The 27978-nt window shown below is 41.4% G+C and overlaps 1 protein-coding gene across 3 annotated transcripts in view; it reads left to right on the top strand.

Moving 5' to 3' along the window:
* odad2 (outer dynein arm docking complex subunit 2) overlaps positions 1-27978 on the top strand; it is a 354164-nt gene that overhangs the window by 265615 nt on the left and 60571 nt on the right. For all 3 annotated transcript variants that reach the window (XR_009443219.1, XM_048560000.2, XM_048559992.2), the window contains 2 exons: positions 17000-17188; positions 20761-20982. Coding sequence is in view for 2 of the 3 variants with exons in the window: in XM_048560000.2 (XP_048415957.1) it covers positions 17000-17188; positions 20761-20982 (411 nt within the window). In the remaining variant the exon portion in view is untranslated. The remainder of the gene's footprint in view (positions 1-16999; positions 17189-20760; positions 20983-27978) is intronic.

The following is a 27978-nucleotide window of genomic DNA, read 5'->3' as shown; positions in this document are numbered from 1 at the left end:
CCTTGAAAGTGGCATAACAGATAAACAGGGCGGTGAAGGCAGCATTGGCACACTTGCCTTCATAGGTCAGAACAATTGGTACAGGAATTGTGACATTACGTTAGGAGTGTATAAGACATTGGTAAGGCCTCATTTGGAGTACTGGTGACCCTGTGACAGGAAGGATGTGATTAAACTGGAAGGAGTGCAGAAAATATTAACAAAAATGCTAGTGAGATCAGAGGGTTTGAAATATGAGGAGAGGCTAGATAGGCTAGGACTTTTCACCCTAGAGTGTAGGAGGCTAAGGTGTAACTTTATAGAGGTTTATAAAATGATGAGGGGCATAAATAAGGTGAATAGCCAAGGTATTTTCCTCAGGATAGGGCTGTCTAACACTAGAGGGCATGGATTTAAGGTGAGAGAGGAAAGGTTTAAAAGGAACCTGAGGAGTAACTTTTTCTCACAGAGGGTGGTGCAGAAATGGAACGAGCTGCTGGAGGAAGTGATAGAAGCAATTATAATTACAAAATTTAAAAGACATTTGGACAGCTATACGGATAGGAAAGGTTTGGAGGGATATGGGCCAAATGTAGGCAAATAGGATTAGTTCAGTCTAGGAAAAAGAGACAAAAATAGAAATTGCTAAAAAAGTTCAACAGGTCTTGCAGCATCTGTGAAGCAAATCAGAGTTAATATTTTAGGTTTAGTGATTCTTCTTCTGTCTAGGAAACCGTCAGCATGGATAATTTGGGCCAAAAGGACCTGTTTCCATGCTATGTGACTCAATGATTCTGAATCTTCTGAGAGAGATTATCAATGAGTTCATAAGGAAATTGTCTACAGGCACATATTTTGGAATTAGTGCTGACATGAGAACTCAAAAGAGAGCCAACTACAGGGTCTCATTTTGTGTTGACATAACCCTCTGATGGATAATTTGCCATTTCCTTTCATTTTTCTTAACCTTCAAAACAAATAATTATGATATATAAAATGCAAATTCAGTTCCCAATAATAGCACTTTATTAAAGTTTATATATCCTTTCCAAGTGCAGCAATAGGGAATTGGACCCAAGAATAAATAATACTCAAAAGTCTAAAGTGTGGTGACATTCTACTTACTTCAGGCCTAGCTAATGCCATAAGTCTATCTTTGTCAAGGTGCTAAGCCATCACAATTCATTTCTAAACACTACTTGCCACCAATGAAATAATACGTTGCAGAGCAAATCTTCTCCCTGTCCTTCTCAGTCAAATTATGCTATCTAATCTTGGAACCTAAGGAGAGCAAACAGATATTAGAGGCACCATTAAAGACACGAGGAGGCAATACCAGACTAAGCTAGAAACTCAAACTAACCACCCTGACACCTGCCTCTGACCATTAATTATGAAGTGTGCCAAGAGTTTAGTCGCGGCTATTATGAACTTTAGCCTCCCAGCCTGCCTTGATCCTTCTTTCTTGCTGATGCAAGATAGCAATGGAGTAACTGGGCTGTGTGCAGGCTCTTGCCTGGAGCCCATCTGCTCCCATCTGCTTTCCTTCTCTATTTTACTTTTGCTTCTGTTCTTTTCTTTCACTTTCTTTTTCTTTTCTTTTCGTCTTTTTCTTTTTTCTCTTATTCTGTGGCACATTGGTTGGGAACACTGGCATGGCAGCAAGAACAAGCTGCATTCAGAGTGGTGGATGTGGCTTCTCCTGGCAGAGGCAAGGGAGTCAGGACATTCTCCCAGTAGCAGAGGCAGTGGCAGCATGCATTCTCGCCATATGGGGCCTGTGGCAGCAACAGCGAGTGCGTTCTCCTACCATTCAGGGCCGGAGGCAGCAGCAGCGAGGTTGTTTTCCTGGCATTCGGGGCTGGCAGCAGCAGTAGCAAAGCTCCTCCAGTGATCAGGGATAGCAGAAATGGAGTCTTCAAGATGGCAATGCCAGCAAGGTGACAACTGCAGCCAAAGTGGGACTCATGGCCGGCTGGCCTGGCAGTAGAGCCAAAGACTCTTAGTTGCAGGGTGAGGGTGGGTTCAGCGGCATCAGTGAAGTGGGCTCAGTGGCAAAGAGATGGCACCTAAATCGGGGCAACTTCTATGTTGCTGTGTCTGGCACAGGTGGCGGAGACATAGTAGAGGTCTTCCTTGAGGCTAAGTGCTGGCATGGACAGGGTCAGAAAGACTGATACTTATTTTTATATTTATTCCTCAGACCTATAATGCTGGACTATTTATTTCTTTACTTTTCTAGTTTTGTTTTGTTTCTTCAGAATTTGATCTTGACTATGTGTACCTAGATATGTTTGAACCAAAGTGGTGCTATAATGCTGTGTCTGGAAACTTTCCACTATATTCATTCGTGAAAGTGACGATAAAATTAATTCAATTCAATTCAAAGAACAAAGAAAATTACAGCACAGGAACAGGCCCTTCGGCCCTCCAACCTGCGCCGATCAAGATCCTCTGTCTAACCTGTCATTTATTTTCTAAGGATCTGTGTCCATTTGCTGCCCGCCCATCCATGTACCTGTCCAAATATATCTTAAAAGACGCTAATGTGTCTGCATCTCCCACCTCCGCTGGCAACACGTTCCAGGCACCCACCACCCTCTGTGTAAAGAACCTTCCACACATATCTCCCTTAAACTTTCCTCCTCTCACTTTGAACTCATGACCCCTAGTAATTGAGTCCCCCACTCTGGGAAAAAGCTTTTTGCTATCCACCCTGTCTATACCCCTCATGATTTTGTAGACCTCAATCAGGCCCCCCATCAATCTCCGTCTTTCTAAAGAAAATAATCCTAATCTACTCAACCTCTCTTTGTAGCTAGCGAGCTCCATACCAGGCAACATCCTGGTGAACCTCCTCCCCACCCTCTCCAAAGCATCCACATCCTTTTGGTAATGTGGCGACCAGAACTGCACACAGTACTCCAAATGTGGCCAAACCAAAGTCCTATACAACTACAACATGACCTGCCAACTCTTGTACTCAATACCCCGCCCAATGAAGGAAAGCATGCCATACGCCTTCTTGACCACCCTATTGACCTGCGTTGTCATTTCAGGGAACAATGGGCCTGAACACCCAGATCTCTCTGTTCATCAATTTTCCCCAGGACTTTTCCATTTACTGTATAGTTCGCCTTTGAATTTGATTGTCCAAAATGCATCACCTCGCATTTGCCTGGATTAAACTCCATCTGCCATTTGTCTGCCCAACTCTCCAGTTTATCTATATTCTGCTGTAATCTCTGACAGTCCCCTACACTATCTGCTACTCCACCATTCTTAGCATCCTCAGCAAACTTGCTGATCAGACCACCTACACCTTCCTCCAAATCATTTACATATATCACGAACAACAGTGGTCCCAGCACAGATCCCTGTGGAACACCACTGGTCACAGGTCTCCAATTTGAGAAACTCCCTTCTACTATTACTGTCTGTCTCCTGTTGCCTAGCCAGTTTTTTAATCCATCTAGCTAGCACACCCTGGATCCCATGTGACTTCACTTTCTCCATCAGCCTGCCATGGGGAACCTTATCAAACACCTTACTGAAGTCCATGTATATGACATCTACAGCCTTTCCCTCATCAATCAATTTTGTCACGTCCTTGAAGAATTCTTTTAAGTTGGTAAGACATGACCTTCCCTGCACAAAACCATTCAATCCAGTTCACTTGCTATTTGCCCATTATCACCACAGGTCCACACCAGACACCATTTCCCTGGCCCTACATTCGTCTCTGGAATATTTGAATAACAAGGATACCTCCATCAGGATCCTACTCATTGACTATAGCTCTACTTTTACCACTATAATACCAATCAAACTAATCTCCAAAGTTCGAAACCTAGGTCTCTGATCCACCCTCTGTATACTCATGACTGTGTGATGAAATTTTGTCCTAACTGTGTCTACAGGTTTGCTGACAAATTGTTGACCAGATCTCAAACAATGATGAGACAGAACACCATAAGGGGATAGAGTGCTTGGTGGCATGATGTAAAGATATCAATCTTTCTCTCAATGTCAGCTAAACAAACCAACAGGTCATTGATTTCAGGAAGGCAGCAGAGGGCACACCTGTGTCTACATCAGTGGTGCTGAGGTGGAGATGTTCGATACCTAACCTAGGAGTAATGATAGCCAACAATCTGTATGGCCCATCCATGTTGATGTAGCAGTGAAGAAAGCACAACACTGTCTCTACTTTCCTCGGAGGCTAAGGAAATTCAGCACAGCTGTAAAGACTCTTTCCAATTTTCATAATTGCATCATAGAAAGCATTCTATCTGGATGCGTCACACTTTGGTGTAGCAACTGCTCTGCCCAAAACCATAAGAAACTACAGAGAGTTGTGAACTCAGCCCAGTCTATTTGGCATGCCAACCTTCCATCCACTGACTCCATTTATATTTCCTGCTGCCTCCGGAAGGCAGCCAACAATATCAAAGCCCCCTCCCACTCCAGTTATAATCTCTTCCAACATCTTCCAACATCTTCCATCAGGCAGAAGATACAGAAGCTTAAACACGTACCAACAGAAGAAACCAAAACAAGAACAGCTTCTTCCGTGATGTTATCATACTTCTGAATATACTTCTCAACTTTCAAATTTGATCTTAACCTTGCTGTCTGTGCACCTTCTCTACAGTTGTGACATTGTATTCCTTGCTCTGTTCCATTTCCCTTATACACTTTGTAAGTTATGATCTGCCTTTACTGCACACAAAACAAAACTTCTTACTGTACCTAGGTACCTGTGACAATAGTAAATCACATCAAAGGAATATATTTTTGGAATATAGTTTTCAAAGAAAAAATGCATAGAAAAATGGCCACCCTCACATCTATTAACATTCATTTTGAATTAGATTAAAATTATTGTGAATTATCATGCAAAAATGGAATATTGATTTATTTTCAAAAGTATGGAGCACTATCTTTTGATATTATGGAAATTTTGATAATGATAGTGCTATATGAAGGATGAGCCCAATTTTCTGGGAAATGGCAAAGTCAGACTGCCACCCCAGCCTTATTTTTTACATTAAGAAAGAGCTCAACATTTCTGGAAGGAAATATTTGGTAGTGGAAAGGTGAGTGGTGCCAGCTCTTACAGCGGGGGAGGGGATTTTCAGAGTCCAGCAGGAAAGGGAGTATCGGCTCTGGAGAGAGGTGAGTTGAGGTGCCATACGTGTCAGGTCTGACAACAGGGTTATTGGATTCTGAGGGGAAATAGAGGTGCCATGTCCCAGGGAAGAGGATGTCAGATTCAGAGGTGGGGATGGGAGATTGGGTCTGGAAGTTGTAAGGTTATGGATATGTGTGTGTGGTAAAATGGAGGGTCAGTTTAATAGTTAGCCAGGAATTTGGCTAGGTTTTTAATAGCCTAGCATTTCTTTGGTAGCTAATAACTTAGTTGCAGTGGAACCCTTGAATTTTCTCATTTAAATGGGTCCTGTCAGAGGTTTGCAGAGACAAGAGAATTGCACATCAGAATCTTCAAGTTCCCATAAATTTTCTTTCTTGTACACTATACTCTAAAACATTTCTGTCTGCTAATTCAGAGATTCTGCAGGGTCCCACTATGCAACTCTCATCTACGACTATCTGGCTATCGAAAATTATGGACTGATATTTCAGGCGTAGTAAACTAAAATTAACAAGAAGATGATGCAAGTTTTTAAAAAGCTTTGCCAGCAGCTGTATCCTTCATGTAAATCTACAATTATATCCCTGAGAGAGGATGAAACCCAAAATAATTTTGATCAAGTTTGACATTGCTTGAAAATGATTGGAAAAATTACCGATATTTGTAGTATGTGTTCTTTGCATAACTTGTGGGCAAGAATTGGAAAAGGCAGAACCTATCATTGTTCTGTGTATATTTGAGAAATTTGATATTTCTTTTTGCAGTAGTTATTTATACAATTGGCATATGGTTTTGTTTAGCATCTTTTCTATGGCTTTCCTACAGAATTCTATTTGGATCATACGAGAAGTACAACCAAATACTGTAAATTAGATTTTCTGCTATGCTACATATATGATTTTCTAGGACCATATGGATAAAGGTAAGAAATAACAAGAGGATGAAGACACTGGTAGAAGCAGTCTAAAACATAACAATAGCTGTAGCAAGACCTTCCTATATTGATACTGCTTTCTCTCTGAAATAAGGGGCAATATTCTCTCCTACCACTGAATTTGATTTTTTTTGTGAATCATGCAGAAGGACTCCAAAATCCCTCTAGCAGTGCAGCTTTATGCAGTCTTCATCCACTTAAATAACGTTCAGCTCCTCTATTCTTCCTATCAAAGAGCATAACATCACATTTTCTCACATTATATTCCATCTGCAAGATTTTGTCCATTTGTCTAACCTGTCTGAATCTCTCCACAGACTCTGAGTCATCCTCACCACTTGCTTTCCAACCTATTTTTGTGTTATCTGCAAACTTGGCTATGCTCATTCACTTTCCTCATTGATGTATACTGTAATCAATTGTGGCTCCAGTACTCCTATGCCATTCCATCCTGATCCTTATGCTGTCCTGAAAACCCCTTCTTATCCCAACTTTGTTTTCTGTTGTAATACAACTCAATCTGATGAGGCCAATGTGTTCTACACTTGCTTTCATCAGAAGGTCAGTGAAACTATGTCACTTGTCTCAACAGCCTCAGATGCACCTGTATCCATGGTCACCACTGCAGGTGCTATTTTGCCTTTCATTAGAGTGGACCCATGGAAAGCTACAGGCCTGGATGGAGCCCCTGGCCATTCACTCAAGTCCTGTGCAGACAAGCTGGTGGGAGTACTCGTAGATGTCTTTAACCTGTACTTACTATGATCTGAAATCCCCACCTGTTTCAAGAAGACTACCATCAGCCCAGTACCAAAGAAAAAAAAACATACAACGTGCTTCAGTGACTATGCCTGGAGGGTTTGACCTCCATAATGTTGAATTCCTTCAAGACGTTAGTCATGGCTCATATCAACTCCAGCTTCCCAGATTGCTTTGATCCAGTACAGTTTATCAACTGGCTCAACAAATCCAAAGCAGATGCCCTCTCCCTGGCTTTGCACTCATTCCTGGAACATCTGGATAACATGAAGATGTTTGTTAGGTTCCTATTTATTGATTACAGCTCCACCTTCAATACCATCATTCCAAACAAACTCATCTCTAAACTACAAGACCTAGGTCTTGGCTCTGCCCTCTGTAACTGGATCCTCAGATTCCTAATCCATGGATCACAATCATTAGGTTACAACACCTCCTCCATCATAACCCTCAACACCAGTTTCCCACTAGGCTGTGTACTCAGCCCCCTACTATCCCCCTTGTGTACTCACAACTGCGTGGCCAAATTCTGCCCCAATCCACTTATTCGTTTGTTGACAACACCACCATTGTAAGTCAGATCTCAAATAGTGATGAGACAGAGTACAGAAAAAAGATTGAGTAATTAGCAGTATGGTGTGAAGACAACGATATCTCATTAACATCAGCAAAACAAAGGAGCTGGTCATTGACTTCAACAAGTGGTGTGGAGGGCACACCTCTTTCGGCATCAATGGTGTTGAGTTAGAGAGAGCCAAGAGCATCAAGTTTCTGGGTGCAATGTCACCAACAATCTGTCCTGGACCACCCAAAATTGCAGTGATGGTCAAGAAAGCAAAGCAAAGCAATGTCTCCACTTTCTCAGGAGACTAAGGAAAATTCAGTATGTCCACAAGGACTCTTACCAATTATTATTGATGCATCATTAGAAAGTATCATATCTGGATGCATCAAAGTGTGGTGTGACAACTACTCTTCCCAAGTCTGCAAGAAACTACAAAGAGCTGTGAACACAGAACAGTCTGTCACGAAAACCAGTCTTCCATCTATTGACTCCACCTGGACTTCCTGCCGCCTTGAGAAAGCAGCCAACATAATCAAAAACCCTTCCCATCCTGGCTGTACTCACTTCCACCCTGCTCCAACAGGCAGAAGATATAAAAGGTTGAATGCACATATGAACAGATTCAAAAACACCTTCTTCCCTGCTGTTATCAGACTTTTGAATTGTCCTCTCAAACATTAATTCTGATATCTCTCACTGCACCTTTTCTGTGGCTGTAACACTTCATTTTGCACTCTGTTCTGCTATCCTGATACAGTTAGTATGGTACAATCTGCTCGTATATTACACAAAACAACCCTTTTCACTGTATGTCGGTCCATGTGACAACATTAAATCAATATCAAATGCAATAGTTATTTACAAGAATAGAAATTGCTGGAAAAGCTCAGTAGGTCTGGTAGGATCAGTGGAGAGAAATCGGAGTTATCATTTCAAGCCGAGTGACCCTTCCTCAAAATACTACCTCCAAAACCATGACTTTTGTTTTATTGCGCCCGCTTCTATCTCTTTCCCAAAATCCATATGCAGGATTGCCTGGGCACACCCATGGTTTTTGCCTATTCCTGCCTCACCCAAATTATTTTTTCTTATCTTAGTTCAATTTTTTTCTCCCCTAGTCCGTTCAATATTTCCAGCTCGCAGGCATCAGCCACCTCCTCTCACTGTGAAAGAATGCCTGAACAATCCCCATCCAACATCAGTCTCCTCCACCTAGTCAAGCTGGTTCTCATTTTGAAAAACTTCTCCTTTGACTCCTCTCACTTGCTTCAGATCAAAGATGTGGACGTAAGTACCCACATAGACCCCAGTCCTGATGAAGAATATAAACCCGAAATATCGATTTTCCTGCTCCTCTGATGCTGCCTGACCTGCTGTGTTCCTCCAGCTCCAGCTGTGTTTGACTCCAGCATCTGCAGTTCTTGCTATCTCCTGGACCCCAGTTACGCCTCTCTCTTTGTGGGGCATGTGAAACGTTCCTTCCACTCCAGACCCCACCCACAACTCCTTCTCTGATACAGCGATAACATCATTGGGGCTGCTTGTTAGAATTAGAAAAATTTTCACTTCCAATTTCTATCCTGCTCTTGCCTTCACCTGATTCATCTCCTCCTTTTCCTTCCTTGACATCTCAGTTGCCATTTCTGGGGCTTTTTCTGATTCATTAGCCTCCATTTTCAGGCACTTCAACACTCTCCTTAAGTCTCACTTGAGGAGGAGGCAGCAAGCACACATGACTCTGCTCGCAGCTGAGATGCTGTTGTCACAGAAGTAATAACAGGGGTACAAGCAGCAACTACTATACCAATGTAACACAGGGACAACCTGAGTCACTGATGCTTGCTGCATGATGGTTGCTTAGTTTAGAGCGGTCAAGAAGATTGATGATGATGGTGATGGCCATCGTGCCCTTTGAGGATTGATACTCATCCTCCATAATTGCTGCCTCAGCCCTTTGGTGGCACTCCACATGGCTAGAGAGGATCACAAACTGGGGTGCAACTGGCATCTATTTTGCCACCATCGCTAAACAGCCCAAGCTATAGAGTATCACATGCATGTTGTTCATAATTCCTGTACATATGTCTAAGTGCTTCCACGTATGGCTGTCCATGAGTTTGACCATTCTGTCAATGGAGAAGCTCATGCATTTAAAGCCCTGAGCCATGGTGACCTACATGGACTGATGGGAAACATGGAGAAGCCAATGACTCCCCATTGCCATTGGGATTCTGAGATTAGGGAGCATATTTCTCCTGTGGGTCCAAGTGGGGCCCCCTTTCCTGTGATTTGTGAGGCCCTGCATCTGCACCAAGCTGAGAAAGCCTGTTTTGCTCCTTCATCTCCTGCTCATTAGTATGGTGTGCATCAATCAGTGTTACCCTATCCATATGCATGGAAGGATTCAGCAATATATGTATCAGCACTGATGAAGGGTGTCTGCAAGATAGGATAGGACAGTACTAATTTGACTATCATAGGCTACTTCCAGATTGAAGGTAAATGGAGGAAATATTTACAAGCTGTGAAATAAAACACTAGCATTTTAAAAGTTTTGAAAAATCAAAATTAAGAATGAAGAAATCAAAGTAGAAATGCCAGGCCAGGCAATGTGATGTAATTACATGATGTGGGAGTTGGGTGGACCCCATTGTGGTTCACAGTGACCATATCTTTAACAAGTGTTGGTTGATTGAGAACTCCAGCTCAGAGTTCAAGAGTTGGAGTCTGAGCTTCAAACAATGTGACTCATCAGGGATGGAATGAGTTACCTTGATGCTGTGTTTCAGGAGTTCTGGAGGCCATAAGACCATAAGACCATAAGACATAGGAGTGGAAGTAAGGCCATTCAGCCCATCAAGTCCACTCTGCCATTTAAATCATGGCTGATGGGCATTTCAACTCCACTTCCCTGCACTCTCCCCGTAGCCCTTGATTCCTTCTGACATCAAGAATTTGTCGATCTCTGCCTTGAATGCATCCAATGTCCCAGCCTCCACTGCACCCCAAGGCAATGAATTCCACAAGCCCACCACTCTCTGGTTGAAGAAATGTCATCTCATTTCAGTTTTAAATTTACCCCCTCTAATTTTAAGGCTGTGTCCACGGGTCCTAGTCTCCCCGCCTAATGGAAACAACTTCCTAGCGTCCACCCCTTCTAAGCCATACATTATCTTGTAAGCTTCTATTAGATCTCCCCTCAACCTTCTAAATTCTAATGAGTACAATCCCAGGATCCTTAACCGTTCATCATATGTTAAACCTATCATTCCAGGGATCATCCATGTGAAACCCTGCAGTGACACCCCAATGATTACGTACCTTGAATTCAGTCAGATGTCTGGGACAGGTGGATGTGACTGTGAGTGAGGCAGGTAGAGGGATGCAGGAGGTAGTGCTGAAGGAGCTTCAGCTCTTCAGCTTGTCTATCAGGTTTAAGATTCCTGCTCCCTGTATACATGAGAATGGTTCCTTTAGGGAGGATGAGCAGACTGACCATAGCACTGTAGTATGAGGATCCATGCAAGAATGAGGAGAGAGATGTAGTTGTAGTTGGGGATAGTATAGGCAGAGGAATAGACCCTGTTCTCTGTGGCAAGGACCATGTGTCCCAAAGACTGTGTTGCAGCCTGGTGCTTGGGTTCAGGTTAGCAGAGGAACTTGGGGCAAGATCCAGTTATCGTGGTTCATGTAGTCACCAATGATACAGCTAAAAAGATGAAAGAGGTTCTGCTTAGAGAGCATGAGCAACTAAGGGTTAAATTGAGAAGCAGAGCCAATAAGGTAATCTTTGGTTCATTACCTGAGCCATGAGCAAATTGGCACAGGGTCAACAACATTAAAGAAGTGAACACATGACTCAAAGATTGGTGTGTGAGAAATGTGTTCAAATTCATGGGGCATTGGCACCAGTACTGGATAAGGAGGGAACTGTTCCAATGGAATGGGCTCCACCTGAATTATGCTGGGAACAGAGTCCTTGTGAATTGTGGGTAGAATTTAAATAGTGGGAGATTTCTGGATGTAAGTGGGAGAGTTGGTTCAGTTACATGGAAAATTAAAGAAAAAGTTATGAATGGGGGGGAGGAGTTGGGGGGCTCTGCAGAGGTTATTAAAGTTTCCAAAACAAGCAGTAGGACAGAAAGTATGGAAATGTTCATGAATCGAACTTCAGGCGCAGCAGTTGAGGGGACAATTATGTGAAGGGAACAGTCAACGCAGAACTGAGGGTGTTGTATTTAAATTCACACAGTTCACAAAACAAGGTAAATGAGCTTGTGGCGCAGATTGAAATTAGTAGGAACGATGCTATGGCTGTAAGGGGAGCAGGGCTAGGAACAAAATACACATGGATATGCATCCTATCAAAAGGGCAGGAAGATGGGCAGAATGGGCACAGTTGCCTTGTTCATAGAAATGAAACTGAATGAATAGCAAGAAGTGATATAGAATCAGAAGGCACAGAATCTGTGTGGGTAGAGTTGAGGAACCGCAAAGGAATAAAGGCCCTGATATTGGCCTCCTAGCTGTAGCCAGGTTGTAGGCAGAAAATAAATGGGAGATCGAACAGGCATGTTAGAAGGGCACTATTAAAGTAATCATGGGGTACCTCAACATGTAGGTGGATTGGGAAAATCAGATTGGTTGTGGATTTCAAGAAACAGAATTTGTGGATTGTCTAAGAGTTGGATTTTTGAAGCAGCTTGTGGCAGACCCCACTAGGGAACAGGAAATTCTGGATTTGGTGATCTGTAATAAGACAGATGTGATTCGGGATTAAAGTTAAGGAATCCCAAGGGATCAGTGACCAAAACATGAAGAATCCAGCCTGCAGTTTGAGAGGGAGAAGCTTGAATCAGATATACTGGTATTACAATTGAGTAAAGGTAACTCCGAACACATGAGGGAGGAGCTCGCCAGAGTTGACTGGAAGGGGAGCTTAGCAGGGCAGATGGTAGAGTACCAAAGGCAGGGGTTTCTGGGGATAATTTGGGAGGCACAGCAGAAATTTATCCCAAGGACAAAGACACATAAGGAGAGAATGAAACATACATGGCTGGCAACGGTAGTCAGCAAGGGACATCAAAAAGCAGAAGAAAAGCAAACAATGTGGTGAATTTTAGTGGAAAATCTTTAAAAACCAGCATGGGATAACTAAAAAAACAATAAGAGGGGAGAAGATAAAATATGAGAGTAAGCTGGCCAGTAATATACAAGAAGATTGCAAGTGTTTTTATTGTTATCTGAAAAGAGAGGCAAGAGTGGACAATGGACCACTGGAAATGAGACTGGAGAACTAGTATCTGGAAATGAAAAGTTGGCGGAGCAACTCAATAAGGACTTTGTATCAGTTTTCACAGTGGAAGACGCTGTACAGCTTCAGTATGAAGGGACAACCCTCTAGAATTCTGACGAGGAATTTCTTCAGGCACGGTGTAGCGAATCTGTGGAATCTCATTGCTGCAGAGGGCTGTAGAGGTCAAGTTATTGAATGTACTTGAGACAGATGTAAATGTGTTCTTGATTGGTAAAGGGATCAAGTGTTGTGGAGAGAAGGCAGGAGAAGGAGGTTGAGAAACACATCGATCGTGATTGAGTGCTGGAGAGAACTCGATGGGCAGTATGGCCTAATTTTGTTCTTATGTCTTATGGTCTTATACACACAATAACTTTCACTTTCAGATCACTTCACCCTCTCCAAAGTATTCCCATCTTTCCTTCCACAATTTGCTGCTGTTGGGACATTTTACAATTTCCATTCACCCTTCTCCATGGCAGTTACAAAGTTGAAACCTAGCACTCCTTTTTCTGTCAGAGCTATTTCTCTGGTATTTTACACTTTGTCCTCCTGATGTTGTAATGCTGAGGATAGTCACTCTAGTGTAATAGCTCCAATTCAAGGGAAACAATGGCCTAGTTGGTATCATTACTTGAATATAAATGTTCTGTGGACTTGGGTTCAGATCCTGCCATGAAATTTGAATTCAGTAATAAGCTGGAATTAACCATCTAAAAGGTAAACATGAAATTATTGACAATTAATGGTAAAAACCCATCTTGTTCAATAATCCCCTTTAGGGAAGTTAATCTGCCATTTGGCCTACATGTCACTCCAGGCTTATGGCAATGTAGTTGACTGTCTTCTGGGCAATTAAGCAATATGTACTGGTCTGGTCAGTGAAGTCCACAGACAATGAAGTAATAATTAAAAAAGGCTTTACTCCATATTTGGTCCAGGTTGAACTGAGGTCCTGTTGGGTTTAACAGGCCTAAGATCAGATTCAATGTACAAATTAGCAGTTACATTGATAATTCAAATGATGTCTCCTGCTATCACTGAGAGTGGAATATGATGATAATTGATTAAGTTTACTTTCCCCCTGTATATCTGAAACGTGCTAATTCACTGGTAAACCTAACGTTTGACTTCATGAAGGGTCTAGGCCCGAAACGTCAGCTTATGTGCTCCTAAGATGCTGCTTGGCCTTCTGTGTTCATCCAGCTTCACACTTTGTTATATTTGACTTTTTGGTAAGAATTTCTGGGCTTCCAGCTGTGACCATCACAAGTCCATTTGAACTTCCTGTCTTGTTGTGAAGTGGTGTCCAGTTTGTCTTTAACCATAACCCTGGAGCCCTTCACTACAACATTGATAAATGGCTTGTCATCCTGAAGAAGAAGAAAAGAGCATCCTGCGAGTGAAGGGGATTTTTTCCATTTCACTTTGGATATATATGTGGCCTTGCTGGTTTCAAAGCAAAACTCCATATCATAATGGTCAGCATGTTGCTGAATATTTTTGGGCTTTCTCCTTCTACCACATGTCCTTTACCTTCCAGGTTTGGGTCTGAGCATCAGCCTTAAGGTGTTGCTAGACTTTCTTCTTCGCTTGCAGCCTGTCAGGCAATGAAGGCCCTTGCTTTTGTTCTGAGAGGTCACATATTTCAGCATAGCTTTCATTGAACCTGTCCTCATGATGATGATGCTTGAACACAATTGTCTTGACACTGTAGTCTAGCTCAGCTGATTTTATTTGATCCTTCTGTTCTGTAATTGAGTTGGATGTGTGAAGGTTTTCCAGATTGATTGTGAACTGCACTTGGAATTTCTCTCTTCAGGCTGGGCTACTTTAGGGCTGAGAAATTGCCAAGATCTGTGGAATTTTGTTTAAATCTTAAACAAAAGCCAAAAAGCCTGGAAGCACACAGCAAGTTGGGCAGCATCAGAAGAAATGATTATTCTGAAAATGCTGTATGTCTGAAATATCATCAACAAAAAAAATAGTATTTATATTAAGCCTTAAACATCATGAAGTGTCCCGAACTTCATGGTAATGTTATCAAACAGACGCTGAGTCACATAATAGACATTAGAAAAAATAAACGAAGGCACAATCAAAAATGTGAGCTGTAACAAGCATCGCAAATGAGAAGAGGCACAAAGTTTGGGGAGAGAATTCCAGTTTTAGTACTTGGGCAACTTGAAGGAAATGATGCAGTGATTAAAATCAGGAATTCTAAAGAGATCAGAATTGTGTTGTGAATATCTCGTACATTTTCAAATGTTTTAGAATAAAACTGCTGGAGGTTTAGCTTCTGTTGGGTGGATTTTTGGTTTGCAAAACAGTGTGTTGTAAACAGGTGTAGGTTCAGTTCCCATCACCAACTGAGATTAGCATGGAGGACGGTCCTTCTCAACCTCTTCCCTTTACCTCAGGTTAAGCCATTACACAGTCGTCTCCGTGTAATGAGGGAGCAGCCCTATGTTCTTTTAAAACTATGGCAACTTAACTTTAGAAAAATAACATTTTCGGTTGTAGTTCAGGATTTGAGCAAGGAAAAGAAGACAGTACATTTGCTTACTTAGCAAAATCTGGAGACATTCTGTCTACAATGCTTACAAAGAAGTGCAATCCAGAGAGATCATTTGTTTTGGGAGATAGCATTGCAGTTTAAAGGCATTCAGTAGACCCTAAAATGTTGTGAAATCCATTTATGTCATTGGATCAAAAAATAAATTACAGATTAATTCTCCAAGAGAATATTATCTTAAAGCTAAGTTTAAGAATAGTTCAGAGCAGGCCACTTCATCATGGAAATGGGTGGAGCTAAATAAAGTTTTCTGCTTTCAATTTTTTAGTGGTTACCAGGACAGTTAGTTGCAGTTTGGACCTGATGTGGCTTGCAGTTCACTGAGAGAAGATCAACCTGCACTGAAAGCAGAGTAAAATTATGTGGATTTCTTAGTTTGAATCTTATGAAAGGACGAAATGCAGAGGATTACCCTGTTTAGAGCTAGCGGGAGAATCTACAGTGGACCAAATGGTCTCTTATTGCAATAGAAAGTAATCAGCTAAAGTTACCTTGTAAGCATTGAAAAGTAACCCAAACAAGCGGAGGCATTCCCATTCAAGGGATGGTAAAGGAAAGCTTCATCTCTGAGGGCAACTTAAACTGAAGACAATTCTCCAAAGGACAGTGGCATACTTATGAGTGGTATCTGCACAAGTAAATAACTTTCAGATTAATGTGTCTTTTTAGGGAATTTTTGGGAAATAAAAAGCAAACCTGAATGCATTGTTCTAAACCATATTATCAAATCAATAATACTTGATTTAACTCATTATTTTCTATGCAATGAAGATGGTTTTGTTAAAAAGAAATGAAATCTTGTGGCGTAAATCTGTTGGTTAAAATGAGGTGTTTGGATTTCCATTTATACATTATTGGTCCCCTAACTAGATTTTAACAATTGGAGAAATGCAGATATCTTAGAGAGCTGAAGAGATAGCAGAGTTATAGAGGGTGAGATCCTGAAGGCATTTGAATAAAAGGATGAGAATTTTAAAATGAGCTACTTCACTGGGACTAAGTGTTAAGTCAGCAAATTCGGGCTGAATGGGACTTGCAATGATTCAGGACACAGGTAGCAGAGTTTTGGGTGACCTCAAGTTAAGGAGGGTAGGAAATAGAAGTTTAAACAGGAGTGCTTTGGAATAGTCAAGCCTAGAGGTAACATAGTTTTTTTTATTCTATATTCTTTGATCTGATGCAGGAATTGCTGGTACAGTCAGCATTGGTTGCTCATACCTAACAGTATTTGAACTGAATGGCTTCCTGTGTCATTTCAAAGAAAAGTTAGGAGTCAAGCACATTTTTGTGGGTATGGAATCACATGTAGACCTAACTAAGTAAGTAATGCAGATAACTGCTTTTAAAGGATATTAGCGAAACATTTTTTTTAAACAACAAATTCTCATGGTCAGCATTACTGAGGCTAGCTTTATATCCCAGATTCATGAATTAAATCTACACTTCATTCGTTGCTCTGGTGGGATTCGAACCCTTGAGCCCAAAGCAATAGCCTGGGCTTCTAGATTCCTAGTACAGTGACCTTTTCACCACACCACAAATCAATTCCTTAACTGTGGCCATCTGCAAAATTCATACATCAAAACCTATAAAGTTCGGGTTTGAGTTCTGCACAAAAAAATGCATGCATCTAAATTTCTGCCGACCTGATGACTTTGTTAGACTCCTCTGTACTCTTTATTGTCATTGTAGCTGTGAACTTGTATCTTTTCACTTTATGTTGACTGCCTTTTTAGGAAGCAGGGGAAATGGTTCGCTCCTTTGTTGGTGGCCTGGAATTAATTGTTAATTTGTTAAAATCTGATGACATGGAGGTTCTGGCCAGTGTTTGCGCAGCTTTAGCCAAAATAGCCATGGATGAAGAAAACCTAGCAGTTATAACAGACCATGGAGTTGTTCAAATGTTGTCAAGTTTAACATACACAGTAAGTAACCACGATATATTATTTATTCAAAAGTGCTACATAGTTTGGTATTATTTTTATAGCACAGAAACAGGCCATTTAACCTGACAAGCACATACTAATATTTGTATGTCATGTGGGCTTCCCCCCACCCTTCTTTATTTCACCCAAGCAACAAATCTTTCTGGTCCTTTCTCCCCCTGTATTTATCCAACTTTCTGTCAAACATACCCAAACTAGTTACCTAAACTATTTTTTGCCGTAGTGAGTTTCAGATTCTAACCACTCCCTGGGTAAGGTGCTTTTTCCTGAATTGCACACTGGTTTTATGATTAACTTATATGGTTGCCATTTCTGGTCTACCCTATCTCTCCATGGCTAGTGTTAACCATTTTTCATAATTTTGAAGCTCCCTGCCAAAAATAGAGCCCCCAACCTGCTCAATCTTTCTTGATCAATGCAGCAGACAATTTTTTAAATAACAAAAACAGAAATTGGGGGAAAAAAACTAAGCAGGCCTGACAGCATTTGTGGAGAGAAATCAGAGTTAATGTTTCAAGTTGAGTTCTGAGAAAGGATTACTTGATCTGAAATGTTAACTCTGATTTCTCTTCACAGATACTGCCAGACCTGCTGAGCTTTCCAAAAATATCTCTTTCTGATTCTGATTTACAGCATCTGCAATTCTTTAATATTTAACATAAAAAATGTAAAAACTGAAAGTAGTAAAATTAAGTTGCAGCATCCTCTGTCAAAACTGTGTTAGAAAAGGCCATTTTTAAAATGCAGAGTTAGTTCTCGAAGAAATGAGTGTTAAAGGAGATTGGAAGAGAATATCAATATAAAATCAGCTTTAGTTTTTGAACCTAACTATTTTATTTATGTCAATGGTTTTCCTTAAGCTGCACAAGCTTGTGTAAGAAACTCTAACTACCATGCTACCTTCCTAAATTTCCAACCTTCAAGTTGAATTTCTTGATGATTACTCATGCAACTATTGCTTGCTCCAAAATACCCTTGAAAGAATGTAAGATTAATGTATGCCTATTAATGAAATAAATGGACAACTTATTTACACTGTTCAAGTGTATAAAGAAGAAACATAGTGCAGGTGCTGGAAATCTGGAAACAAACAGATAAAAAAATGCAAGTACTCAGTAATATCTGTGGAGAACTGAAACAATGTTAATGGGTAAAATCTTATCAGCCATGTAAAGGAGATTTTGGAGGTAAACCATGGGAAATTTCTAAAATCAGTGCATTGGGTTATTTTCCTACTATGTCATTATCTCAGAACTATCTGTCCAGAGTGGCTGTCTTGCTGAGGTACCATGTCTGAAAAAGAACTTGGCTCCTTACACACATCTTGGGACAAGCTGTATGGGTCCCCTGGTTGGAAAACAATTATAATTATTGCTTTCTATCTCTTAGCCAATTTCAATCCTACCACTGCCCTTTGATCCCATAGACTTTAATGAATACTAGGATGGTGCACCTACCTGCCAACATCTTCACCAGGTTTAGGTCAGTACAGAGCTAATTACAGAGCTTAGACAGATCTTTTAAAACATTATGCTATCAAAAGAATTACCAAACTATCACTGTGCATTCCCAAAATGTCCAATTTTCTCATTGTTTCTATTTTAGTCAGGCATTGCCACAGCTGATTTCCTGATAAAACTGAATAAAACATTTATAAATGGCATCTGGTAACCAACATATTAAGAGTTACATATGGAATGTTTCCTGAACCAAAATAAATATCTACATGCATATCCTCTTGAGATTTGCACTTTTAAACAAGTGAGGGCACTGGAAAAATTTCAACTGATTAAAGACAGCCAGCATGGATTTTCAAGGAGTAGGTGATGCCCGACAAATCTGATAGTGTCTATTAAAGATGTGTCTAAAGTAGCAGACAGAGTGATTTTGAGCTTATTTACACCACCTAAGACCTTTAATAAATGACTCTTACACCAATCATAATTTCAAAGACTTGGGCTAGATATGCACTATTTACCCAGGTGCTTAAGCCAGAATGATAGCTCCTTTTAAATCTCCAATGTGCATCTTTACCTCAGTGATTAACAGTACAATCTAATCATTGCTCCCACCCATAACGTCCCTCACACCCAACCACTCAACCCAACTTGACTTTCTACACCCATTACCTAATGCAACACCATACCTATTACTGAACTAATTCCTCACTTCCCAACCTGCTACTCACTACCCACTACCCTTAATCTGGCCCCCACTGCCTGTTCTGATTACTGCTTCCCTACTCTTACCATCCTCCCAATCCACGTGCACCCCACTCCCTCTGAGCCTGCCCAACTCAATGACCCATACCCTGATACTATCTTCATAACACCACTCTTTCACTGACCCACCTGCTTAGTCACCCATTCAATCTCTCACCTAATCATGCATTAACTCACCTATTCACTCAACACCCCACCATTTTCTTACTCACTTGCCCCATTGAAAGACTTGAGACCTTTTAAAACTTACCTGATTATTGCAGCTTTCTCCCTCTGCTAGTCTCCAAGCTGCTTTCAGGCTCCAACTGCTAATTTCTCTAAGAAACATACAGATACATCAAAAACCAAATGTAGAGTAGCTGTGTGCAATCTATTCCATAGTAACTTGGACTACCTGGCATATCTCAAGTGGAGATCAAGTTGAGATCCAAACTAATTATTGCCAATTCCTAAACCTTAACATTAACCTGAAATGTATTTATAAGCTTTAATATGACCTTATATTTATTGGTTGCTTCTAAACCTCTACTTGAGGTGGGAAAAAATATGGATAATTTAAATCACTTATTGAGACAACTGCAGGCAACTGACTCCACCGTAAAATTCAGAGAGGTAACCCATTGTTTAGTGTGTTCAGGCTTTTAACTCTTGACTTCACAAAATAAACAGAGGCCAGCCTTTGAATTACAATTATTCTAGGTGTGTTTACCAGCCTCTCAAACCCTTTATCTTGCATTTAAAATCCTACTTCTCAAGCTACAAATTACATGGTAGAAAGATATGAATCATGAAATTACATAACACCATACAAATCTCTAATTACATCACCCCTGGAGTACTGTGAGCATTTCTGCACACCATATGATAGGATGGATATAGTAGCCTTCTAAAGAGTGAAGAGTGGGTCTATTATAATAATAATTGGAATCCCGTGGTTAAGCTCCAAAAACAAAGCTAAAAATGAAACTAAATGTTTAATTTTGTCCCTCAGCAAGTGAATTCTGGTAGAATCAGAAAAATGATTTTGGAATTTGGTTTGTGAAATAATACTAATAGCAGCAATCATCATTATTTGGTATAGACATAACATTTAAAATAAAAACAGAAAATGCTGGAAAAACATCTGAAGAGAAAAAGATACCCTCACCGTGTCAAGTTTCATATGACTCTTCTTCAGACCAGTTCTACAGATGCTGCCAGACCTGCTGAGTTTCTCTTGCATTTTCTATTTTTATTTCAGAGTTCCAGCATCTGCAATATTTTGCTTTTATTATAAAAAATCAATATCGCCTATGATGAATACTATATGTTCTTTTACTGTTCTTACAGAGAGATGATATGCTTCGGCAGCATTTAGCGGATGCTGTTGCTTGCTGTTGTAAATGGGGGAACAACAGAGTTGCCTTTGGAGAAACTGGGGCTGTGGCTCCACTGGTCCATTATCTGAAATCGAAAAGCCCCCTTGTTCATCGTGCTACAGCACAAGCCTTGTACCAGCTTTCATTTGATCCTAACAACTGTATTACCATGCATGAAAATGGGGTGGTTAAGGTAAGTTTGTACAACTCCCTAATGCTAAAAAGTGGAATTATTTTAATATACTTTTTTATGTTGTTATTAATGTCTTCTGCATTTTTTCATACAGAGTAATTGGTATATGGAACATTTTGGTACCTAGATGGATATAGAAACATTTCATTTAATCTATTAAGTAAGGAACACATGCTAAAAGCAAAGATGATCTGGTCCTGATTTTCTATAGTTTATCCAAAAGATTCCCTGATGTTAAAGGTCTGTGATCATGTGGTGCTAAACTTTTTGAGATGCAGAGAATGACATGAAAATTATAAAATGGATTGATGCCACTTAGTCCAAACAGGCTGTGTTGGTGTTTGTCCTCAGGAAAGGTCATTGGACCTGAAAAGTTATTTCTGCTTTGTCTCCGCAGGTGCTGCCAGACCTGCTGAGTTTTTCCAGCAATTTCTGTTTTTGTTTCTGATTTCTAGTATCCGCAAATCACTGCTTTTTCTGGAGAAATGCAAATGTTGCATCTGTGTTCCAGAAATGATTTAAGGATAAACCCAACAATTAAAATCAAGTTGGTTTAATCTTGACCAGAAAAGGAGTCCTATTAAAACAGAAATGCCTTCCCCCCACCCATATTGCTGTCCAAGGCCCAAGCATGCTATCCTGTCAGCTTCCCGCTTGTCGGCAACCTCTTTCCGCTAGCTCAAGAATTGTGTCTACTACATAGATGCTCAGTAATTTGCAGCCATATCTAAGGTGGCTATGTAATTGGCAATAAAGACATTCATGAAATTTGTTATGGGTATGATAGAAGGTATTTGCTAGTCAACAAGCCCCACTATTCCACAGCTCACACCGTAATGCTAAGTTATTGCTTGCCTTCTGTCCTGCAATGGAGATAAAAGAGAATTTCACTCGGCTTCTTTATTATGAAACAAACCTCACTCTTAAAAGCAATTTGTATACTGGTTAACATTTAAGATATAATCTGGAATTACAACTATATCCCCTATTAATCCAAAACCAGACTCCCTCACATAACACAAACAACAACAAAGACTCTGCAAAGATAATGTGTTTAAAAAAGGCTGAAGAAACAAAAAACCTTGATTAACCAATGGTTAAAAAAAACCAAGGAACAGAATTTCACAGTCCATCAGAAGGAGAGGGACATGACGGATGTTGAGGTTAGGGGTATATGTTTGATTACTCCAGGTCAATTCGCATAAGGAGGGAGGAAGTGTTGGATATCCTAAAAGGCATTAAGGTGGACAAGTCCCCAGGTCCGGATGGGATCTATCCCAGACTATTGAGGGAGGAAGTGTTGGGTATCCTAAAAGGCATTAAGGTGGACAAGTCCCCAGGTCCGGATGGGATCTATCCCAGACTATTGAGGGAAGCGAGAGAGGAAATTGCCGGGGCCTTAACAGATATCTTTGCAGCATCCTTAAACACAGGCGTGGTCCCGAGAGGACTGGAGAATTGTTGACGTTGTCCCCTTGTTTAAGAAGGGTAGCAGGGATAATCCAGGTAATTATCGACCGGTGAGCCTGAAGTCAGTGGTAGGGAAGCTACTGGAGAAGATACTGAGGGATAGGATCTATTCCCATTTGGAAGAAAATGGGCTCATCAGTAATAGACAACATGATTTTGTGCAGGGAAGGTCATGTCTTACCAACTTAACAGAACTATTTGAGGACGTGACAAAGTTGATTGATGAGGGAAAGGCTGTAGATGTCACATACATGGACTTCAGTAAGGCGTTTGATAAGGTTCCCCATGGCAGGCTGATGGAGAAAGTGAAGTCACATGGGGTCCAGGGTGTGCTAGCTAGATGGATTAAAAAACTGGCTGGGCAACAAGAGACAGAGAGTAGTAGTGGAAGGGGGTTTCTCAAATTGGAGACCTGTGACCAGTGGTGTTTCATAGACATCTGTGCTGGGACCACTGTTGTTTGTGATATACGTAAATGATTTGGAGGAAGGTGTAGGTGGCCTGATTAGCAAGTTTGCTGATGACACTAAGATTGGTGGAGTAGCTGATAGTGAAGGGGACTATCAGAAATTACAGCAGAATATAGATAGATTGGAGAGTTGGGCAGATAAATGGCAGATGGAGTTCAATCCAGGCAAATGCGAGGTGATGCATTTTGGAAGATCCAATCCAAGAGCGAACTATACAGTAAATGGAAAAGTCCTAGGGAAAATTGATGAACAGAGAAATCTGGGTGTTCGGATCCATTGTTCCCTGAAGGTGGAAAAGCAGGTCAATAGGGTGGTCAAGAAGGTGTTCGGCATGCTTTCCTTCATCAGACGGGGTATTGAGTACAAGAGTTGGCAGGCCACGTTACAGTTGTATAGGATTTTGGTTTGGCCACATTTGGAGTACTGCATACAGTTCTGGTCGCCACATTACCAAAAGGATGTGGATGCTTTGGAGAGAGTGCAGAGGAGGTTCACCAGGATGTTGCCTGGTATGGAGCGCGCCAGCTATGAAGAGAGGTTGAGTAGATTAGGATTATTTTCATTAGAAGGACGGAGTTTGAGGGGGGACCTGATTGAGGTCTACAAAATCATGAGGGGTATAGACAGGGTGGATAGCAAGAAGCTATTTCCCAGAGTGGGGGACTCAATTACTAGGGGTCATGATTTCAAAGTGAGAGGAGGTAAGTTTATGGGAGATATGCATGGAAAGTTCTTTATGCAGAGGGTAGTGGGTGCCTGGAACGCGTTGCCAGCAGAGGTGGTAGGCAGAGACACGATAGTGTCTTTGAAGATGTATCTGGACAGGTACATGGATGGGCAGGGAGCAAAGGGATACAGACCCTTAGAAAATAGATAACAAAGTGTGGAGGTTGATGAACACAGCTGTTTTGCCTGCTGTGTTCATCCAGCTCCACACTTTGTTATCTCGGATTCTCCAGCATTTGCAGTTCCCATTATCTCTTAGAAAATAGATGACAGGTTTAGACAGAGGACCTCGATCGGTGCAGGCTTGGAGTCCCGAAGGGCCTGTTCCTGTACTGTAATTTTCTTTGTTCTTTGTTCTTGTATATGAGCTATAGACAGGTTTTTCAGTAATTACAGGGAAATCATCCCATCTCTTACCTATTTAAAACCTTTCCTTGTCTATTTTTGTAATGTCATTTGACTTTCTGTCATCAGCAAGTGGATCATAGCCCACTTGAATCTGTTGACTTCATTTCCAAACAGCCACACGAGTTCTCTTCCCAGTCTTGGTCAAAAAAACACATTTTATGTGAGTTCAATACTTTCTGATGCACTATATAGCAGAAATACAGACATGTATTCCCAAAAAGTTTTACAGGCCTGAAAGCACACTTAAAAGGAACTAAAATTCCATGGTTATTTTACAGAAGAATAGAGAGGTGGTTAGGGAGTAAAAGTCAAAAATGCATAAAATGTAGCAGTTGCAAAACCTGAAAGGTTTATGAACTGTGAGGAGGCTACTTATAAACTTCCACAAAATATAGAAATACTGGAGCAATGAATGAGCAAATGGCATGAAATTTAGTGGAGAAATGTTCAAAGAGGTATATTTTATTAAAAGTAATGGGGAAAGACAAAATAAAATAAAGGGTGCAATGCTAAAGGGGCAATCGGAACAGAGAAACTTAGGGATATTTCTACACAAATCACTGCAATTTAGGAAGTGGTTAAAAGGCAAACACACAGTATCTTAGGCTTTATAAATCGTAGCGTGGTGTATTTTTACGGACTTGCGAGCGTAAGAAATGTGGCATGTGGGATGACTTAATTGGTGAAAGCTAGAATTTCATTTCTCAATGACAGTTCAAACTTGGATATTAACTCAGCAGAGATAGTAAGATCTCCTGATGCTGAAGTCAGAAATAACACAGTGTGGAGTTGGAGGAGCACAACAGGCCACGCAGCATTAGAGCAGCAGGAATGTTACTGCTTCCGGTCAAGGCCCTTCTTCAGAGATGGGGGAGCGGCAAGGGAACTCTGAAATAAATAGAGAGAGAAGGGGTGAGGCTGGGGAAGGTAGGTGGGATAATGATATGTGACAGCAGGTAGGCAGTGATGGGGATTGGTCAGTGAGGTGGGTGGAGCGGATAAGTGGAAGAGAAGATGGACAGGTTGTGTCAGGTCAAGGAGGCGAGGATGAGAGGGAGGGTTGGCCCACCAGGTTATTGGTCCTCCTCCAGTTCAGGTGCATCCCATCCCTCTCAAACAGGTCTCCTCTGCCCCAGTAAAGATCCCAATGATCCAGGAATCTGTATCCCTGTCCCCTGCACTAATTCTTTAGTCACACATTTATCTGCCATATCCTCCTGTTCTTACCTTCACTGGTACTCCTTGATACCAGGCCCACAACAATCTGCTCCTCAATGCTGGTGGCTGCTTCTAGTCTCTAATGTATGCAATGAAGTGATGCCTCTCCCTCTTCCTCACAGTCGCCCTCTAATGGACGCTGTTCGTCTTGCTAATCACAGGGGCTGTTGCCAGATGATCTGCTCCTCAATGTGGGCGACTGCTTCCAGGCTGTAATGTATACTCTGAAGTGATGCACCTCCCTCTCAGTCACCCTCTGGTGACAGAAGGTGGTGGATGCAGGCACAATAGCCCGAATTCAAGAAGCACCTGGATGAATGTATGAATAGGAAGGGAATAGAGGGGTACGGATCCTATAAATGAAGAAATTTTAATGTGGAAGGGAAAACTGTGTCAGAACAGGCTTGGAGGGGCAAAGGGCTTGTTCCTGTGCTGTATTGTTCTTTGTTCCTGATGGACTTTATCCTAGGGCTTTAAAAAGAGTGGCTAGTGAGGCAGCTGGTGGATCAATATTTAAGATAGTTGGAGGCTGTTTAGTGTAGGTTCACTAAATTAATTCCAGAGATGAAGAGCATATCTTAGGATGACAGACTGAGCAGTTTCAGCCTATGCTCAATTGGGTTTAGAAGAATTAAAAGAGATCTAATTGAGGTACATCAGATGCTAAAGAAGATGGACAAAGTGGATATACAGTTTATATTTCACATTGTAGAGCAAACTAGAATGTGATGTCATAGTTTTAGGCTAAGGGGTGGCAGGTCTGAAATGGAGAGGAGGAGGAATTACTTCTCTCAAAGGATCATAAATCTGTGTAAATCAGTTACAAAAAACAATGAAAAAGTGTTGTGTAGTATCGCCAATCTCCAGCCATGTTAAAACACAGAAAAGCAAATATAGAATATAAAGACAGAAAAATGAAGAAATAAAAAAAAGGTGTCCAATTTTCAGTCCTTCTTGTTAAGTGCTCCATCATGGGTCATGGGCCTGGTCGACAGGTACGAATCCCTTTCACCATGCCACAGCCATTAGAATGAAAGCCATCATTCTTCAGCTCTATCTAACCTCCGCCGATGGCCCTCGCCAGTATGAGTCCTCGATGGATCTCACCAATGCAGACCCTACTGATGCCACCAGCCACCACACTAGTTCACATGTGACTTTGCCACTACCGTGAGTTTGCTTTGGGCACACCTGCCAATGCAGCAGCTGCTGGTGTCGTTGGGTCTTATATTGGACCTAAACTCACCTCCACTGTTGCCTGTATGAATCTGCAAGGGACACAAACACCACTGGGAACCCAAATTTCCCTCTGCCGCAGCATTCATGAGTTGGCACTGAGACCACCACGATGATGCGGAATCTGCCAGGAACTCAAACTTGCCTCTCACGCTGCCACGAGTTTGCGCTATTGGGCCCACTCATTTCCAGTCCACCGATGCCAATTCCATCACAGTGACCAAGCTCTTCACCAAAAGTTAAGTAAAATAAAAAATTAAAAATGGAGAAAAGAGAGGGAAAAAAACAGAAAAGCAGATGTATTCTATCTTACTAGAAGTTGATTTGCTCTGTTGTTGCTACATGTACTGATTTACAGTGAAAGGTATTGTTTTGCGTGCTCACCAGGAAAATCATACCCTGCATGAGTCCAACAGGGTAATAGAAAAGAATGTAGAATGTAATGTTATAGCTACAGAGAAGGTGCAGAGAAAGGTCAACTCTAATATATGAGTGGTCCATTCATAAGCCTGATAACGGTGGTGAAGAAGCTGCTTTTAAATCTGTTGGCATTTGTTTTCAAACTTTTATATTTTCTGCCAGATGGAAGACAGTGGAAGCAAGTGTAATTGGGGTGGGAGAGGTCTTTTACTATGTTGGCTGTTTTCTTGAGGCAGCAGTAAGTGTCAACAGAGTCAATGGAAGGAAGAATTAAAAACCAAAAGAACTGCGGATGCTGTAAATCAGGAACAAAAACAGAAGTTGATGGAAAAGCTCAGCAGGTCTGGCAGCATCTGTGAAGAAAAATACATTGGAGGAAGTTCAGGGAAGGTTTACCAGACTAGTGCCTGGAAGGGGCAGTTTGTCACACATGGTATGGTTGGGATGGGACAGATGAGTCACAGACTTTGTCAAACAACAGCTTGACATATTCATACCTATAGAATGGGAGGCAGTGGCGTACTGGTAATGTTGCTGTACTAGCGATCCAGAACCCCAAGGCAATGTTCTGTGGTGAAATTTGAATTCAAGTGAAAAAAATCTGGAAGAGACAGTTGGCCTATTGGCACTCGTAACCATTGCTGATTGGTGTAAAATCCCAGAGGTAGTAAGAACTGTCGATGCTGGATTCAGAGATAACAGTGTTGAGCTGGAGGAACACAGCAGGCCAGGCAGCGTCAGAGGAGCCAGAAAGCTGATGTTTCGGATTGGTACCTTCTTCAGAAATGGGGTAAGGTGAAGGCAGCTCAGAAATAAATAGAGAGAGAAGGGGTGGGGCTGGGGAAGGTGAATGGGATGGTGATAGGTGACTGCAAGTAGGCAGTGGTGGGGATTGGTCAGTGAGGTGGGAGGAGCTGATAGGTGGGAGCGAAGACAGACAGGTTGTGTCAGGTCAAGGAAGCAGGAATAAGAGGGAGGGCTGGTCATGGGATGAGGTTGGGCGTGGGGAGATTTTGAAACTGGTCAAGTCCACATTGAGACTATTGGG

The sequence above is a fragment of the Stegostoma tigrinum genome, chromosome 2 (assembly GCF_030684315.1).
Source record: "Stegostoma tigrinum isolate sSteTig4 chromosome 2, sSteTig4.hap1, whole genome shotgun sequence".
Classification (NCBI taxonomy): domain Eukaryota; kingdom Metazoa; phylum Chordata; class Chondrichthyes; order Orectolobiformes; family Stegostomatidae; genus Stegostoma; species Stegostoma tigrinum.
Note: the sequence above shows the minus strand (reverse complement) of the source record. Positions and strands in the feature narration are given on the sequence as shown.